Source organism: Primulina eburnea, chromosome 8 (genome assembly GCF_022965805.1).
Source record: "Primulina eburnea isolate SZY01 chromosome 8, ASM2296580v1, whole genome shotgun sequence".
In the NCBI taxonomy this organism is placed as follows: domain Eukaryota; kingdom Viridiplantae; phylum Streptophyta; class Magnoliopsida; order Lamiales; family Gesneriaceae; genus Primulina; species Primulina eburnea.
This window is the reverse complement of record NC_133108.1, coordinates 88,427-108,361: the sequence shown is the minus strand read 5'-3', so window position 1 is coordinate 108,361 and position 19,935 is coordinate 88,427. Positions and strand designations below refer to the sequence as shown.

At 37.2% G+C, this 19,935-nt stretch overlaps 2 protein-coding genes and 1 long non-coding RNA gene across 4 annotated transcripts; 2 read left to right on the top strand and 1 right to left on the bottom strand.

The window, feature by feature from the left end:
* The first annotated feature begins 7,342 nt into the window (after nucleotides 1-7,342).
* LOC140837616 (uncharacterized) lies at nucleotides 7,343-9,622 on the top strand. Of its 2 annotated transcripts, none has more exons than XM_073203728.1 (2): nucleotides 7,343-7,475; nucleotides 8,327-9,622. In XM_073203728.1, the coding sequence occupies exons 1-2, from the start codon at nucleotides 7,428-7,430 to the stop codon at nucleotides 9,389-9,391; spliced, it is 1,113 nt and encodes a 370-aa protein (XP_073059829.1). In that variant the 5' UTR covers nucleotides 7,343-7,427; the 3' UTR covers nucleotides 9,392-9,622. The 2 variants fall into 2 exon arrangements, with proteins under 2 accessions (XP_073059829.1, XP_073059830.1); XM_073203729.1 differs by having other exon boundaries at nucleotides 7,344-7,475; nucleotides 8,336-9,622.
* Nucleotides 9,623-13,544: 3,922 nt separating this feature from the next.
* LOC140837848 (uncharacterized) lies at nucleotides 13,545-14,009 on the top strand. The gene has a single exon (XM_073203944.1). The coding sequence runs from the start codon at nucleotides 13,545-13,547 to the stop codon at nucleotides 14,007-14,009; it is 465 nt and encodes a 154-aa protein (XP_073060045.1).
* A 435-nt stretch (nucleotides 14,010-14,444) lies between these two features.
* On the bottom strand, nucleotides 14,445-19,519 carry LOC140838124 (uncharacterized). Its single transcript, XR_012119536.1, has 2 exons — nucleotides 18,879-19,519; nucleotides 14,445-14,701 (listed from the first exon to the last, which is right to left on the bottom strand). It is a non-coding gene; the product is annotated as an uncharacterized lncRNA (long non-coding RNA).
* Nucleotides 19,520-19,935: the final 416 nt, after the last annotated feature.

The following is a 19,935-nucleotide window of genomic DNA, read 5'->3' as shown; positions in this document are numbered from 1 at the left end:
ACATCCACGGGTAGTGTTGGTATAGATGATCTTCCAGTGGTTTGTGAATTCCCAGATGTCTTTCCCGATGAGATTCCAGGTTTTCCTCCTGAGCGAGAAGTGGAATTCGGCATCGAGCTAGTGCCAGGAACGGCACCGATCTCACGAGCACCCTATCGTCTGGCTCCATCAGAGATGAGGGAATTAAAGCAGCAGTTGCAAGATCTTCTTGACAAGGGTTATATTCGCCCGAGTGTGTCGCCTTGGGGAGCTCCAGTCTTGTTCGTCAAGAAGAAGGATGGATCTATGCGGCTTTGCATGGATTACCGACAGCTGAATCGTGTGACGATCAAGAACAAGTATCCGTTGCCACGTATCGATGACTTGTTTGATCAGCTGCAGGGGACATCTGTATATTCCAAGATAGACTTGAGGTCTGGATACCATCAGATGAGAGTCAGAGGAAGTGATATTCCTAAGACTGCATTCCGTATGAGATATGGGCATTACGAGTTTCTGGTGATGCCATTTGGTTTGACGAATGCACCAGCCGTGTTTATGGATTTGATGAATCGCATCTTTTGCGATTATCTGGATCAATTCGTGGTGGTATTCATTGATGATATCTTGGTTTATTCCCATAGCATGGAGGAGCATGCCTAGCACTTGAGGATAGTCTTGCAGATTCTTCGGGAGAAGGAATTATATGCCAAGATGAACAAATGCGAATTCTGGATAGACCGAGTTGTGTTTCTTGGTCATGTGATATCCAAGGATGGAGTTTCTGTTGATCCTAGCAAGATTGAAGCAGTGCTGAATTGGTCACGACCGACGACTGTAGCTGAGATCCGTAGTTTTCTGGGTCTAGCAGGATATTATCGTCGTTTCATCGTGAATTTCTCCCAGCTTGCTAGACCATTGACGCAGCTTACTCGGAAGGAAGTTCCTTTTGTGTGGTCTTCTGAGTGCGAAGACAGTTTCGTGGAGCTTCGCAAGCGTCTGACGACAGCACCTGTTTTGGCGTTACCGTCTGGATTGGGTGGATTCAGTGTATACACGGATGCCTCGGGTCAGGGGTTAGGATGTGTATTGACACAGCACGGACATGTGATTGCTTATGCTTCCAGACAGCTGAAATCACATGAGGAGCATTATCCAGTGCATGATCTTGAACTTGCAGCGATCATTTTTGCACTGAAGATCTGGCGCCATTATCTGTATGGTGAGAAGTTTGAGATCTACACTGATCATAAGAGTCTGAAGTATTTGTTCACTCAGGCAGAGTTGAACATGAGACAGCGTCGCTGGATGGATCTGCTGAAGGATTATGATTGTGAAATCAAGTACCATCCAGGTTCGGCAAATCTCACAGCAGATGCCCTCAGTCGCAAGGTGAGATTATCAGCTCTTCAGACCAGTGAGTGGTCCAGTACCATTCAGGATTGTTGCTCCATGGGATTTAACTTCCAGCATCGGAAGGGCCGAGATAGTATTCGAGTGGCGACTATCTTGTCTGAGCCAGCCTTGTATTCGCGGATCAGAGATATTCAGATGATTGATCCGAAGACTCAGCGTTTAGCGCAGTTGGCTGCTAGAGATTCTACGTCTGGATTCCATTATCAGTCTGATGGTCTTCTGTGTTTATCTGGTCGAGTTGTTGTACCAGAGGATGATACATTGAGGGAGGAGATTCTGTCCCAGGCTCACCGCAGCAAGTTGAGTGTTCATCCTGGTAGCAACAAGATGTATAAAGACCTGAAGACTCGATTCTGGTGGAAAGGTATGAAGCGCAGTGTCTATCAGTTTGTCTCTCAGTGCTTGACTTGTCAGCAAGTTAAGGCAGAGCATCGGCGACCAGGAGGTTTATTACTGAGCTTGCCTATTCCGGAATGGAAGTGGGAGCATATCACGATGGACTTCGTGACTCACTTGCCATTGTCTTCGCGCAATAAAGATGCTATATGGATTGTGGTGGATCGACTCACCAAGTCAGCACATTTTCTTCCGTATAACCGTGACTTTACATTCGATCGTATGGCTAGATTGTATATCCAGGAGATTGTACGATTACACGGTGTACCAGTCAGCATTGTCAGCGACAGAGATCCTCGGTTTACCTCTAGATTTTGGGGTAGTTTTCAGCAGGCTATGGGTACTACTCTGAGTTTGAGTACTGCCTATCATCCGGAGACTGATGGACAGTCGGAGAGGACGATTCGTACGCTGGAGGATATGTTGCGAGCTTGTGTTATGGACTTCCGAGCATCTTGGCAGGATCAGTTGCCTCTGATCGAGTTTGCGTACAACAACAGCTATCATCGTAGCATTGGCATGGTCCCGTTTGAGGCGTTGTACGGACGACGATGTCGTACTCCTCTGTTCTGGGAGGAGGTAGGTGAGAGGCAGATTGAGGGACCAGAGTTGGTCCAGCAGACTCTTGACACGGTCTCAGTGATCAAGAAGCGGATCAAGACAGCGCAAGACAGGCAGGCAAGTTATGCCAATACTCAACGTAGACCGCTTCAGTTTCAGCAAGGTGAGAAGGTATTTCTCAAGGTTTCGCCTTTCCGGAGGATTTTGAGATTTGGTCTCAAGGGTAAGCTATCTCCGAGATTTATTGGTCCATTTGAGATTTTGGAATGCGTGGGAGATTTAGCTTACAGATTAGCTTTACCGCCGTATCTGTCTGAGATTCATGATGTGTTTCACGTATCTCTTTTACGACGGTATGTAGCAGATGATTCGCATATTTTGCATCCTTCGGAAGTGCAGCTTGATAGTAACTTGTCATATGTTGAAAGACCGGTTCAGATCCTAGACCGGAAGGACAAAGTGCTGAGGAACAAGACGATTCCCCTGGTGTTGGTCCAGTGGCAGTGCCGAGGCACCGAGGAAGCCACTTGGGAGTTAGAGAGCCGTATGCGTTCTGAGCATCCAGAATTATTTGAATTGTAATTTCATTGAGATGTAATTTATTACAGTGTTAATAAAAGATATTTATTGGATATTTTGGATTAAATATCATTGTTGTTTATTCTCTAGCTCTGATTTCGAGGACGAAATCTTTTAAGGGGGGGAGAATGTAGTAGCCCGAGTCCCAAATTGATTAATTATATGACTAAGTGTTGGTTTTAATCTCTTTTCCCGGGCATTATCGAGTGTTAGCCGGGCAGGCCGAGTTCTCGGGTGTAAGGACCGGGTACTTAAGTGCGGAGGCCGGGTAGGTCGAGTACTTGAGTAATAGGTCAGGCAGGCCGGACACTTGAGTGAGAGGCCGGGAAGGCTGGACACTTGCCGGGAGGTCGGGAATTTTGACCGGGATGGCCGGGCAGTTGGCCGGGAAGGCCGGGAACTTCTTTTGTTTGACCGGGAGGTCAGAGGCCGGGAGCTTCAGTGGTCAGTCCGGGAGCCCGGGACAGGGTAGTTGTGGACAGGCCAGGGAACCAGTGACCGGGTAGTTTTCATGTTGGCAGGCGATGTGTCACAAGTTTAGACGAGTGTCTACTTGCATGAGCTCGGATGACAAGTGTACAGTAACGTGTCACATGGCATGGCTGTGTGTTGGCACGTAAGGACTCAGTTGACAGGTGGTCAGTGCGTGTCATTTGGCATGGCATGATATCGACACGTCAGGGCGAGCATTTCTAGGCTGGACGCCTATAAATAGGGCTTAGGGTTCTCATAGTTGAGCGTGTACTACGCATATTCACTTGAGAGAGAGAGCCCGGGAGTTAGCCCAGTAAGCAGATTCCAGCACCCGGGTAGTAGCCAGATAGCCCGGGAAGGAGCTAGATTGCCCGGGAAGCATCCAGACAACCCGGGAATCATCCAGTCAACTCGGCAGTGAGGCCAGTAGCCGGGTCAGGAGTCCTAGAGACCGGCCAGTCAGTGTTTCAGCTCGGCCAGCAGGAGTTTTCACCCGGGCAGAGGGTGACAGCCCGGGCAGTGTGCAGAACAGACCGGGAAGAGGTCAGGTAGATCGGTCAGCTGGTGGTTTAGCTCGGCCGACAGTTTCAGGACGGTTTTGAGGTACGAAAGTACTATCCGAGATACCCGGTTGAGTATACTTGTCTATGTGTTGCATGGTACTTGTTGCATGATTATATGATGCATGTATTACTGTCATGTTTATATATGCGGCATTTGCATATCACGTTGAGCTGTATCTCCTTTGAGGTAGCCTATCCTGTTGAACTGTATCTCTTTCGAGATAAGCTATACTTGTATCCAGTAGGGTGCTCAGCCCTAGTTTCTTGGTGGATGGTTGGACCCCGTTGGCCGACGGGTGTCAGGTCGCCGGTATATCCACATTCCTGTATGGTATGGGAGCCACCTCCTGATGCGACGGCGCAGCGTGCTACATACCTAGACGTCTCCAGACTGAGCAGTGATTCTCTTGATCTGATTACCCGGTACCCTGTACATTTGCATACATGCATGCATTTCATAGTTTTGTATACTCATGCTTTTGTACTGAGCGTTCTCATCGCTCACGTCCTCGGTTGGTTTATCTTGGACACCCCATTCCCACGGGGCAGGTCTCAGGTTGGATGGCCCAGGAGGGAGCAGAGGATGAGCCGGCAGGATGAGGATTCTGGTTTAGTACTTGGGATTTAGTACTTTCGGTTATTCATTCGATTTGGTTGTATCAGTATTTTGTATTTCAGATACGTTGATTTGTATAACCCTTGAGTTTACCACTATATTCGTTTCCGCAGTATTTTTCTCTGATTTATTAAGTTAATTGCATGCGTAAGCTCTTGATTAGTAGGTGATCTGGGACGGGTCACTACAATATTTTATGTGTTTAGTGGCTCACATGTTTCTTGGGTCGAAATGTAGGTAGTTCATGCTCAAGAAGAAGAGAAATGACAACTAAATCGAACAAGACTCGCCCGGGCCAACAATTTGGTCGCCCGGGCGAATGCAAGTGAAGAAAAAGGTGAAACTCCAGAATGTTTTCCGCCTGGGCGCGATCTTATATCCGCCCGGGCGAGAGGAGGAGAAATGCGGAAGGCAAATTCCAGAGAGTTTTCCTCCCGGGCGAGAACTTAAGTGCGTCCGGCCCGAGTTGCTGTGAAATTCAAGGCAGATTACAGAAAGTTTTCCGCCCGGGCGAGAATTCATGTGCGCCCGGGCGCATTCGATTTTTGGAAAAAGTTCTAGGTCGATTTGTTTCCTAATTTTGGCCCCATGACTGATATGGGAGGTGTTTTGGACGAAAATTGAGGATTCTAACCTACTTTGCAGCCACCACAAGTTGTTGGAAAAAAAGAGAGCTTGGGATTGAAGATTTTCGGGATTCCGAGCATCGTTCTTCGAGTTCTTCGTCAACCTAGTATTTTTAGTTTATAAATTATTGCTTAAACATTGTTTTCCATATTTTCATTATGAATTTTTGTAGCTAAGCTTTCATATTTGTTGGGATTCAAGGGGAGCCTACCCCAAAACTTTGATTAAATTAATTTATGTCTTGACTTTTGATTTATTCTTGAGTATGCTATTATTTTCATTGTGTTGTTGAGGAGTAGCTAACTTTGACAACAATATCATATCGCGAGTGAGTTCGAGAGAATAATTCGTGATAGGAACAAATAGTATAGTCCGTGGATCTACAATTTACATAGAAATATTAAATTGGATACACGTTGATAGTTATAGTCCTAAGGGTAGAAAACTAGGGGATTTCATAGATCGGCATGCGGTTCATCGTTGATAAATAATTAAAGAAATTTAATTACTTCACCGAGTGAATTAGTTTGGCATAGCTCGAGAGGACGTGTTCAATAGTAGAGGAAATCCTGTCAAAAGCGTAAATGACTGTCGAGTTTAATTAGTTAAATTAAAGAGGGGTAGGTAAACCAAGAATTCTCAACAAATTCATTTGTCATTGAATTTTATTTAATCATTTGAGTCGATCATTTAATTCTTGAGTATTTTAGATATTTATTTCGTTAATCATTTTAGTAGTTAATTATCAATCCAATTATCGTTGCTAAAAGCTAAATAGTTGAAAATAGTAATTGTGTAAAACAGTCTTCGTGGGAACGATACTCGTACTTTCATAAATTATACTATTACTTGACATCGTGCACGTGCGATTTTTCGAGCTTAAAAGTTAAATTTATTTTATTGAGGATTTTACAGTGCAAGTTTTGCTCGATCAAGGTTAAATGATTTAAAAACTAGATTGAATTGTATGTTGGTTATGTTTAGAATTGGACTGTATTCATATATTATGTCTCCTAGACTAGCTCTTAGTAATGACGGACAGGACGGCAATCCTGGAGTTGACAGAGCTTTTCCACCACCACCACTAGGAGATCCTGCTACCCGAGTGCTGGAGGGTATAACACGACTTATGGAGCGAGCTCAGCAGGCTATTAGGCCGCAGCAGGACAAATATGAGCAATTTAGAAGGTTGAATACTAAGAATTTAGTGGCACCACTGACTCATTTATAGCTGAGGATTGGATCAGGTCCCTTGAGTTGCACTTTCGATATCTAGACATAGGGATGCTGACAGGGTCAGATGTGCCACCTATATGTATGCGAGATGTCACATCTTTGTGGTGGGAAGGAGCAGCACATGGGGTTAATCGAATAGAATTTATGGAATAATTTTATTGTATAATGTGAATACAGTTCACTTGCAGACGTGGTTCAATTAGAAAAAATAGAGATGATTTAAAATTTAAAAAAAATATTCAACAATATAATCATAGTTTACTAATTATTATAATTTTAGATAATTATTAATTTATAATATTCACGAGATTATAGATTTCTATAATAAAATTTCAAAAAATTATTATTTTATTAATTTATCGAAATTATTAATTTTGTATATTGACGCAAGTCGAGATAAATATTTCACCAACCATTAGAGGTCATGAGAAAATCTCTATTTAATCGAAATAAACTATCGGACCGAATTAACTCAAAATTTTGGTTTTATTTAATCAGTTTTTACCAACAATATCGATCGTTTTAGTTGGCTTTGATATATTATATTATATTATATTATATTATATTATATTATATATATAGTTTTGCTATACTGCTCACCAACCGTACCAACTTCTATGTCCAACAATGAGATGTCACTCACCTATTGGATATACAATTTTGGATATACAATTTTGATATGCTTCATCACATCCAATAGGTAAGTCACACCTCATTGGTGGGTGCTCAAGTTGGCACGATTGGTGTACAGTATAACAAAACTATATATATATATATATATATATATATATATATATATATATATATATATATATATATATTGATTATTTGGCCCTCGGTGTTTATATCAATTTATTTTTTATATATATATTGATTATTTGGCCCTCGGTGTTTATATCAATTTATTTTCCCGATTTTACTTCTTATCTAAAAAACACCTAAAATTGATTCTGGTCGCCGCCAACCACCGCGATTTCACCATGTCCCGAAGATCGAATGCATACAATGGCTCTGAAAGAAAGTCGAAGGTAATTATAATTGACGATTAATTTTCTTCTTGCGATTGCCAAAGTTCCAATCTTTTTGTGCTAATTTTCTAAGATTATAGACTCTTTTCAGTTCAATGATAACCAATTTGACATCTTTTTTGGGATTGCGTTAAACATGGTGTGTTTGCAGATTGGCAAGCCCATATAATATATATATATTTGTGAATATAAATACGTGGTGTGATAGGTATTTTAATGGGATATCAAGTTTCAATCTTTTTGAGCTAAATTTCTATGGTGAAAAGAATCTTTTCAGTTCAATGATCATCAATTTGACATCTTTTTTGCAATTGTGTTGAACATTGGTTTGTTTGCAAATTGGCAAACTCGAATACATATAATAAGAGGTGTAACAGGTATTTTAATGGGACATCAAGTTTCAACCTTTTTGTGGTAATGTTCTAGGGTGAAAAGATTATAGACTCTCTTCAGTTAAGTGATTATTTATTTGATAACTTTTTTGTGATTGTGTTGAACATTGGTGTGTTTACAGATTGACAAACCCGAATACATATAATACAATGTGTAATGGGTTTTGTAATTGAAAAAAATAATAGTGATGAATATTGTGATAATGCTTCTTTGAGTTTCATGAGAAGATTATACTCTTTTCAGTTTTAGATTGCTTCGATCGCTTCTTTCGATTCTCAAAGTTTCAACCTTTTTGTGCTAACTTGAGTTTCATGAGAAATTTTTTTGAAACTTCATGGCTTAATGTGTAGTAATCAGCTTTTTGATAGCTGCTGAATGATTTCGCCATTGTGTTTGTTTTGTTGAATTTGCGGTGGATATTCATGTCTCAACTAATAAGTGCATGATTCTTCTTCAAGACCGCACAGGTGGATAATCTCAACGGTGTGTGCGTCTATCCTTACAAGTGGAGATGTCTTCCTCAAGAGATCGTATTCGAGATTCTTTTACGTCTTCCAGCTCAAGTTATACATGATGTTATGAGGAGTGTCTATGACGAGTGGAAGTTAATGATCAGTACGAAAGATTTTATTTACAATCATCTTCGGAATTCAACTTCTGGAATTATTATCGTGGAAGAAAACAAGACCGCGAATGGTATTTATGTTGAAATGCGACGAGGTCGTCTTGAGATATGCAAGTTTGACTGCAGGGATTCTTATTTAGTTGGAAGCAGTGTTAATGGTCTAGTGATGGCCATTGCCGAGGGGAAGAAAGGAGACAAAGAGGCTCTTTATATTATCAATCCCTTGACAGAACAACGGGAAGCTGTTCCATATGAATTTTGTTCACTAGAAAGAACAACTTTAGCATTAGATGAGGCTTCCATGAAGTATAAAGTAGTGCTCTCATTTTGTCCCAATGGGTTACCGTGTGTATCTGTGCTAACAATAGGAGTTGATAATGATTGGAGGAACCTTGACATAAAACACATATCAAAGAAAGGGCGAGAATCGTTGTTTTTTCGTCCATTTACAACTCGTGGCTATGTGCATTGGATGGGAAACTCCTCTATTTTGACAATGAATGTAGAGACTGAAATCATTTATGAATTTCCTAGGATTAAGGAATTTTCTCCATTTGCTTCTCTAGCAATGGGTCGTAATCTATCCTGTTATTATTTGTCCAAACAGAGACAGTCAGGCGAATATCTGATGGAAGTTGTCGAAATGAATCCAGAAACTGGAGAGTGGACAAAGTTGCTTAGCTCCGATTTGAAACCTCTGAGTGACAGATTCAAAGGCTTGAAATCAATCAAACCCTTTGGTGTGTTAGGTGGTGGGGAGGTGTTTCTCTTCGGTTCCGAGAAACTTTGCGCAGCTTATAATGTTCGGACAAGAGAAATTCAGTCGTTTGAGTTGAAAAAAAAAGCAGGAAAATATCTTTCGACAGCTCATGTGAACAGCATGATTTGGTACAAATGAGGATGGATTTAAATGGTAGGTTCATAGAGTTTTGGTCCGTTGTTTATCATGTCTACCAATTCTCCATCCCAAGTTGAAGTATTTTTCTTTATATTTTCATTATCATGTTTAGTAATTTAAGTAGCTGCTATTGAAATGTAACTCTTTGGGTGCTTATTATCATGCTTTAGGAGTTAATCTTTCTGTCAAATAAAATAAGATTTATATGGTTTAATCGTAAATTTAATTTCAGTATGTTACTCAAGTCATTATATATATTGATAGTTAAATTTATATTCCAAAGATTATGCATAATTACCACCCTTCACATAATTATTTCTTCATCAGAAAGTAAATGTAGATTTTTAGAAAATAAGTATCAATTAATAAATAATACGAATATTACGTAAATTTAATAAGGATTTTTTTTTTTATTTCATCTAGCTCAAACATTTAAGATCTATGTTTTTTTTTTTTTTCAAAAAAAGAGAACTTTTTAGATTTATTGTTTTTGTTTTTTTTAAAAAGAAAAGAAAAGAAAATGGACATGACTTATTAATACTATAAAGAATTACTTTTTATATAGGAACATTATTATTATTATTAGTTATTTATTAATTTATTAATTTTTTTTTTAAAAAAAGAACTAATATCTAGCATAGATTTAAACAATTAACTATAAGTTGGAATAATTGAGAAACAAAAGATCTACATTAAAAAGATTTTAATGTAGGCGAAAACAAAAGCTAACTGATAACTAACACCATCAATCTTTTCGTTGAAATTAGCCTGAACTTCCTCTAGCTTGGTGCAAAGCTGAAAGTTATTGGTTTGAATTTTCCTACCAAGATGAGTAGCAGTGGCTATCTGCCATTGTTCTCCCCAACGTTCTATCTAAGTCGGTGCTCACATAATAAATGAATTAGCTTTGTCAGTTCAAGAACTCTTCTTCTGTCAATGGTTAATATGCACGCAAAATATGATAACTGAAATGATATATTTTTTTTTCTTGTAGTAGGACACGAAGAGAAGGAGAAAGAAACTACTGCTACTAGAGATTGAGAGAGCTATCGTGCATATTCCGAGTTGTGTCTATCAACTATTGGTACGTGTCATTAAGAATTTGAATATTACAAAACACATAAACAAACTATATTATTTTAGAGTATAGGATGGAAGCCTTCTAAAGTATGAATTAATTCAATTGTCTATGCTTATAAAAAGTTAGATGATACACTATGTATGTATGGCCTATTATTGCATTTACTCAATTCCCTCAGGCATGTGGTGGAGAGGCATGCCAAAGACTAGGGGAATGGATAAGGTTAGTTTCTTTCAACCTCAAATTTTATTCCTATGTTGATTTCTCACTAAAAGTATTGATTTTATTTTGCTCATAAGCATGAAACAAGACACCGTAAATTTGGACAAACCAGACCTCAGACCAAACTATTATCCAGATTTATTCTCGAAACAGTTAGCAACGAAAAAGAGTTGAAATCCAAAATTATAGGGCCGACATAGACTTACTCTGCGTTTAATGCAACGGCTGCAGACTCGGTCTCACAAAATTTGTATCCAATTTGAAGATGTGACGAATAAATTAAAGTTGCAGAGATTAGAGGGGGTTGATTTTATGCATGAAAAAAATGAAGGTGGTCTCAGAATATACGCCTCTAATATCCTTCTAGTAATGGCAATACATAATGCAAACGATATTTTTTTGAATTGCATATACAAATTAACTTGTTAAGAGAACTTGGATCTTTGCATAGAATTAATCATCGGTATCCTCATTGCATGCCCTTTTGATATTGAATTTGTTCAATTTTTCACCTTTACTTATCTATCTATCGAAATAAATTAACAGATTTGAATTCATCACTATATATTAGTCTTACACCAGATTGACAAAATTTGATCATGGATAACATATCTGTTAGAAACTCAAATTTTAGTCTCATGCTTATCGTATTTCAATCAATAAATTCTGTCCTAGCCATTAATACAGTGGTTCTAAGAACCCTCCTCCAGAATGGATGATTTGGAGGATGGATTTTGCTCCAACCCATCTTCAAATCCATTCTTCATTTTTGGAGACTGCTATTTAGAGGATCACTGTAACTATAGAGTATTGTTTTGGAGGTTGACATAAATTACAAAAATGTCATCCTCCAAAATTGCATAATGGTCATTTTAATTTTTAATTTATGTTTTGATCAATTTCAATATTTTTATTTTCATTCTCTTTAATTAATTTTAGTGCTATTTTTTTTGGTTCTTTTTTAATTTATTTTAGGTGTTTTTACCATTAATTTATTTTTGTAAGAAACAACAAAGATAAATAATGAATAAGGTCGTGAAAAAAACATTACAAAATTCATTACAAACACTTATTATATACTTAAAACTTGATATTAACTAAAAGTACGTGATGTTCAAACATAGAAAATAGACAATTATGTTCTGTTTAATAATAAATTACAAGATTATTTAATACATTATAAAATTTATTACAAACAATGATCGAATTAACTTCAGGTAAATAACAAATTACGTATTATGGATGATTTGGAGGATGGATTTTGCTCCAACCTATATTCAAATCCATTTTTTATTTTTGGAGACTACTATTTCAAGGATCACTGTAACTATAGAGTATTGTTTTGGAGGTTAACATAAATTACAAAAATGTCATCTTCCAAAATTGCATAATGATCATTTTAATTTTAAATTTATGTTTTGATCAATTTCAATATTTTTATTTTCATTCTCTTTAATTAATTTTAGTGCTAATTTTTTTTGTTCTTCTTTAATTTATTTTAGGTGTTTTTACCATTAATTTATTTTTGTAAGAAACAACAAAGATAAATAATGAACAAGGTCGTGAAAAAATTATTACATAATTTATTACAAACACTTATTATATACTTAAAATTTGATATTAACTAAAAGTACGTGATCTTCGAACATAGAAAATAGACAATTATGTTCAGTTTAATAATAAATTACAAGATTATTTAATGCATTATAAAATTTATTTCAAACAATGATCGAATTAACTGCAGGTACATAACAAATTACGTATTATGTATTTATATATATATAATGGTTGAGAATGAAAAAAAATAGAAAAATGGAATATGTGATAACATTTAGAGGATAATGTTTGAAGAAGATTTTTGAAAATAAAGATTCTTGATTTCTATTTTGGAGGATGAAGGTTGAAAAATAGAGCATTTGGATTGAAGAAGACCTTATTAATATAATTACGATTTTCTCCGTCGAAAACATACGGTGATTCTAGCTTTTAAAATAACCCTCGTCTCCGGTGGTGGATTCAAGCACATCCCAGGCTCTCGCTCTGACAAAAAACTGGCTATCTATTTGCAATGTATCGATTCATCATCACTGAGAAATGAACTTAAAAGCCACGCACTGGTTTGTTTTAGCTCAAGTCCAAGACTCATGTGAATTGATTTGATGCTTATGAAACTTTACTTTTATGTTTATTTAAATATCCTTTTCTAATATCTTGTTAGGCTCTGATTGCTTTCTCGTGATGGCTTTGTCGTCCTTTATGGTGCTTGTATTTGTTTACACATGGAAAGCAAAAAATATAAAGAAAAAGCCAAAACAAGAATTTGATGTCATGTCATATACTTTTACCTGTGTTCATGGATGCAATACGCTGTCCCGTGAACATGAGAACCCACAATTCAAAGAATCCATCAACTTATCTTCATGTATATACAAATGATATGCATAAAATTTTCGGACATGGTATATATAAATTAGATTCATGAAAAAAATATTGTGATAAAGATGCATTTTATCTGAAAAAAACACGAAGATGCATTTATTCTGACCGACATAACAGAAAAGTGTGGTATGCATGTGGAAGTTTGTGCGAGTTGCAATTTAATTGAAGAGAGAATTTTATAAGTTTGTTATTTTTTTAGTATTTTATGATGGAGAGATATCTTTGACAATATATGAACAAACAAAATAATTTCCTAAAGTAGTTTCACCATCACACATGATTAATGCAATCCTAGGGTCCAAACTCGACATACTCGTGCAAACTACTCTCGAGTAAAGTATCAAATCCCTAGCACACTATAAATTAAAAGCTGGGGGTAGAGTACGGTCTCCACATTCAATCAATCCCATAATGGTCCTCATAGGGATATTGAATCTGGATTCCGGAGAAAACTTCACAAAAAACAACTCCGTTACTAAAAAATCCTCCAGCTTCTCGATGGAAACCTTAAGTCGAACTTTCTCAGAAATTTCACTCGAACTTATCAACCACGAAACCATAAACTCAAAAAGAAGCAAGAACAACCTATCTCCCATATCAGAGGTAGAGGATGCCAAATGCGAGGGCTGCGGTATGTGCGAGGAGTGCACTCCCGAGTACGTGAAAAGGGTGCGTGAAAAGTTCACGGGGAGCATGGTTTGTGGGCTTTGCTCAGAGGCTGTGAAAGAAGAGATGGAAAATAATGGCGGGAAACTAGAGGAGGCATTGTGTGCCCATGTCTACACTTGTGCAAGGTTCAACCGTCTCGACAGGGCATACCCTGTGCTTTGCCAAGCTGAAGCCATCAGAGTGATGTTAAAGAAGAACAGGGCCTAATCTCTTAGCCCTAGGGACAAGAGTTCTGCCTCAGTACTAATTTTGTTGCACATTATTAACGGGGTATGCTTTTACTATCTATAGTTGTATGCTATTAGGCTCTACTTCCCAATAAATATAATGCTAAATCTCAAGATATATTCCCAGGCAAGAACAATCAACAAATGTTTTCGTTGAGAGGGTGCAACTTGATGAATACTTACCGGGAGTGACTGCTCTTCACCCTCACCAACTTCTTGTTGTTCTTACATGTGCTGTTATAAATAAATGAGCAGGAATTTTGATTTTTGGGTGAGGCATAGATCGTAATACATACATTTAGGTGATTTTGTAGCTCCTATGGTGATTGAATATTTTACAATACTTTAGAGACTATACAGTATAATGGTTCATTATCTGTCAAGAAACTATAATCTATCATCAACGCAGATTCACTTCCTTACTATATAGAGGCCTGATTTCATTTCATATTTCGGTTATGTAAATCGAGTATAACTATCAGAAAAACAGCATCCTTTGTCATGCATGGATATTTGATGATAGTGTAAATAAACTTCCTCTATAGCCCTTGAAAAACAACAAAGCAACCCAACACTTCAGAGATTTAATTCAAGAAATTCTAAAATACTTCAAAGATGTTCGACAAAAATTCTTCAGTGCTTCAGTTTTGTGTGTTTCCAACAATCCATACTCTGCCAAAGACCAAGCAAATAGTTAGAAAAAACTTTCCAACAATTCATTCTCTGCAAACACCAAACAAATACTTAGAAAAAACTCGCATCTAACGGCATCAACCGAGCCATAACTGAAATATAAAAACACATTAGCTCTTTCAATGCTGAAGTTCGTTAAGCTTGCCTCTACCGCTGATAATATTAATACTATTTTACTGGTTAGCAACCGAAAGATGCACTATGATTCATGCATATTTAAAGTGGGAATATATCTCTAAAGTTTCACATCATGGATCCATAAAAACCTTGTCAACATTCCATGAGACTCAAAGAGGAAAAATAAAAATAAAAACTCGTCAGAATGTCCTAGACTGTTAGAATTTCTACCATGAACAAATAATCAAGTGAACCAAATGAATAAAAAATGAAACCACATAGACAATGCATCACCCTGATGGTGGAATAAGAGAACTCTGATATGAACTTAGTTAAAACAAAAGCACGAGTTAAAATTTAAGCCTTATCAAACGATTATCATTTGAGACATAATGAAAAGCATTTTAAAGAACTCATCAAAAGAGAGGCACCGACCTCACCTTCATCTCGAAGATTATGCCATCAACATTAATGCACGGGAAATCTAATTAAGGTTGCGATATGACAACTATGTGTGTTTGGGTATGCAATGCGCCGATTTTTCTTACGTTTTGAAAAGAAAGTAAATGGTCAGGCAGTTTTAAGACAAAAACAGTAAAAATTAGATCTCTCAAAAAGAAATTAATAGTGTACCAAAAACAGAAAATAAGCACGTTCCCTTGCAAAAAATCTGAAGAATCAATATGCAAAATATGATCGCATCTTAAGTCATAACAAATAATGCATCTACAGTACTAGTCAACCTTGAATAAGACGCATAGAAACTGAATGTTGTTCAAATACAAGGAATATGCCAATAAAGTACATTAAATAACTGCAAGGATCATCAGCAGTGGTTGTGATATACGAGTATCTCGTCCCATCTAAGAAATATTAAAGTTTTCTGATGTTTGAGAGTGCAGGGGAATACGAAGCTACATAAAAAGCCGGTCATTCTAACGAAAGGTCCCCTCAGGATAGAGTCGGAACATGTGTGATCACTTGCCACAGCCATCTACCATGAATCTCACAGATGAAAACCGGCAACATGAAATGTGTGGACGTGCAAGGAGAGATGTAGTCAGAATAGCTAGAGCAATACAGAATAACAATCGAATAATGGTAAGAGGGGATTAGGATTAGTGGATGATGAATGACAGATCTAAACATCAAATAGTGCCATAGTTTCATGTTATGAAAGATGCCATTCTCATAAAAAGTAACAAAAGCAAAAATCCACCTTGTGATTGAGGTCCCCCATTTTCAATACTGTAGCACGCAAAAATGTATACCATTCTCACAACCAAATCATTCGAAAAATAAGAGACCGCTTGTTGAAATAGTGGAATAATTCATTTTGTATCTGAGTTCAAATAGTAGCAAAGACATAGGATTACGATAGCAGTAGAAGTAAAAGAGGATGCAAAAAGAAGAATTTATCTTTTTACAAGGATCTACAGAGAAATACTGCAAAAGAAAGTTATATCAGTGTGAAGGGATGAGCCAGGCAATTCGAGTTTTTTTTCTGTGAATATCCTGTGAAAGTTCAAATAAGAAAACTACTACCCTCCTCGACATTTAATTCCTTCAACTCAGTACGAAAGTCATGCAGTCTCTATAAAAGATCAAACCATAGAGCACATGTTATATCTTCCACTTTAGGATTCAAATGGCTATGAAATATGGACAATTTTTAACATTTAGCTCTCACTAGAGAACCAATCCCTCCCAAAATTATCCTACGCATTATTCGGCCAGATGTCCATCTCTTTCACACAGATTTATTTACACCCAGTTCAACATATGGTCATCCATGTTTTCAGTGCACTCCACTCTTAATAGTTCTAGCAGTGGAAATCATGAAACTGAACTTATAAGCATCCCATGAGTAGTCGTGTGATATCCCAAAAGCTAAGTGTGGAACGACTTAATGATACAGAGTTGGCAAAGAAGTAGACACAGATGAAATACCAGACATTCATAAGAATTCCTTCAGTGATTTTATTTTAGGGAAAATAAACATTTTAAGACCCAAAACTTTATTTACAAGAACTGTATAAAACATTATAATACTAAATTACCACTGACTGAAGGCAATTGATATCATTACTAGTTTTCAAGTAGAAAAGTTGCTTCTGCTATTCCATAGAAGACTAACCACTTTCCAAGTATCTCAACCTAAATGGAACTGAAAATTTGCTGCCATCACCCTCTCCCCTACATACGAGATTTGCTTAGGAAGTATTATGGTGACTCCAGGCAGATATAGAAGTGGTTCGTTTTGCAGCTAAATTTTACAATAAAATATAAGCTTTAAATATATGGAGAATCAATTAAAGTTGGCAATCAAATACTTGACTAGTGGAGGAGTAATCGGCAGGCCCATTGTTCATGGTTTGTTCAACTGGTAAGGAGAATGGCGTCTCAATTACCAATATCAGAGTGCGTACCAGGTGGCACTTGGCAAGAGATTGAAATCACATACATGCACATAAGTTTACAAGGCCTTAACCCATATTAACCTGAAAAGTGAAACTGGGTAATACATTACAAACAATAGAAATATTTAAGGAAGCTACTCATTTTAACTAAACCGTTTAAATAAAAGAACATGCATCCGTTCCCAAATTCACCACAAGATTAATGATGAATTAGAGAACAAAATTTGGCACCTAAACAAGAGCTATAAGTTGCTAACATAAAATCAAAATAAAAGTTGTTAGAAGTGGACAGAATACCACACCGAATTTTTTAGAGTTCTGATTATAACTCGAATTTTGATGTTGGTAGCACAGCTTGTATAATCTCTAACCAAGCACTAGAACCTAACATCTCAGGCGCTACCCATACGTAAACTAAAGAGGTAGCTTCTTTCGTAAAGTTACAAAACACTTTCAGCAATGAAAGATATGAAGAGTAATATTTTAAAAACAGCTGTCGTTTCCTATTTTAAGACACCAGCAGGCAACCACTATAAAAAGAGCTTGAACACAAATCACATCCAATAAATTCCATAATATACAACCCTAAAATCAAATGACTCCCAAGCTATTGCATGTCTGCAACCTCGCCGTCAATTAGCATCTTTCGCCCTTCTGTGAAATTGCACTTTTTCAAACTTAACAAAAAAACATTTATGCAGACTTTAGACGGTATGTAGGGTAGTCAGGTCCGTAGGCCCAAGTCCCTGCTTGGTTGCCGGGGAAGTACACAAAAGTAAGTCTTGGCTTGCGTAGAGCATTTTGACTTCAGGACAATTTTGGCATTCATTTTTCCCTCTGGACACACTTTGCCACAAAACTCGCCATGCAAAAATCCAAGAAAGGAGCTATGGGAAAATATTAACTACTTGCTTTCCTTTCTATCCGCTTCATCATTGCAATTTATTGTGTTACATATTCTATGTTCTATTAAAAAAAAAAAGTAAAATTGAAAAGCCACGCAGACTAGTTGACATCAACTTGTATTGATGAACTTACATACACAAAATAACCATGTCTGACTATCTTTCAAATTATTTAATCAACTTATAACGGTGATTGTCAATTTAAATTTCACATTAACAAGTATGGAAGTAATATCATTAAAATCTTTCGATCATAACTATCGATACAACTCATATTCGAATATAATGGAAGCTAATGTTTAAACAGAATGCAAGTTCTGCTGGAAAAATATGCCTCGAGAACATTTTGAACAAACGAAAATAATATAAGTAACATAAATAATTTGACATATTAACTTCAAACATTTGGGACCATGACACATACATAGGATAGTGATTCATAAAAACTAACCGAACATGGAAGAAAGTCTAATATTTTTCTTTAGGTGTCTTCTTTTACTTTCCCACATAACTTCCAGAGATACCAAACCAAAAAATCAAGTCAATTTTTCAGTTTCAGGGATCCACAACCCACAATTTGTGAAAGGAAACCATAAAACCAAGAAACTTTTCTTGCATGACAGAGAAATCACATGTCATAGGATATGCAGGACATTTATGAGCAAAAATCAAATGAAAGGACAGATAAAAGGAAAAAGAAAAAACAAATCATACCTCATCCAGAGCCAGCGTCGGAGGAGCTGGAGCCGGCCCAGGACATCAAAGAACTATAAATCCTCAGCGTGACATGGACATCCAGCGCGGCGACTAGAACAAGCGTTGGCCGAAGACGGCGTGCCCACCACATGCAATACCTAGGGCTAGGAACCCTGTAATTGAGCCCAAGCATGGTCCAACTGAAATGGTGGATCGGCCAACGATCAGTAAGAGATCCATAAAATGGAATAGCAAGTGTTCTCACATCTACAGCATACGGATTCAAGGATACTCCAAACATCGTGCAGAGACTGTCTACGATCCCGTCGACCGACATCCCCACTATCGGTCGATTAGGATCGAAGTCTTGAAATAACTCGAGCAAAGACCGCGGAAATTCATTACCGATACCGATCTGATAAATCAAGCACCTCAAATCAATTGAACAAATTTGAATCAGAGCCAAATGGTCCCTGTCACGCTGCCTTCTCGCTGCTACAGCAACTGGCCCAGCACGTAGGTTTTCCACAATCCACCGATCGACAGTTCTTCCTTCCGCCGTCACCGTGACGGTGATAACTCTCCCTCCAAAACCTATTCTGTATAAGGGACTCCCGATAACAGACCAATCACGCTGTATGGTCGCCATGGAAGAAGCGTGTTTGGATTTTGAACGGTAATTAAATAAAAAAATGGGTCTTCTCGGTAATTAAATAAAAAATGGGTAAAATGGGTCTTCTAGGTCTTTTTAATTTAAAGTTAAAATCTAGGTAATTTTTTTGAAGCTCAATTTGTTGCGAACTCAACCTGTTGTGACAACTATTTTACCTAACATAATAATTTTTTTTTTTTAAAAATAATAATTGAATGAATGAAATTCGATTAGAGATACAAGAAATTGTTTGATTTATCTTCTTTTTCTTTTCTTTTTTTTATAAAGCAAATTGTTTGAATGTAACCATCATATATTTATATTTCTGATATCTATTATATACTTCTTAGTAATAATTTTTAAAGTTTGATTTATGTAGTAAAACTTAAAATATGAAATAACACATATGAATAATGTATATTT

Coding starts and splice junctions, on each gene's coding strand:
- LOC140837616 (XM_073203728.1), top strand. CDS start 7,428: ATGTCCCGAAGATCGAATGCATACAATGGCTCTGAAAGAAAGTCGAAG. Junction 7,476..8,326: donor GCTCTGAAAGAAAGTCGAAG/GTAATTATAATT, acceptor TTCTTCTTCAAG/ACCGCACAGGTGGATAATCT.
- LOC140837848 (XM_073203944.1), top strand. CDS start 13,545: ATGGTCCTCATAGGGATATTGAATCTGGATTCCGGAGAAAACTTCACA.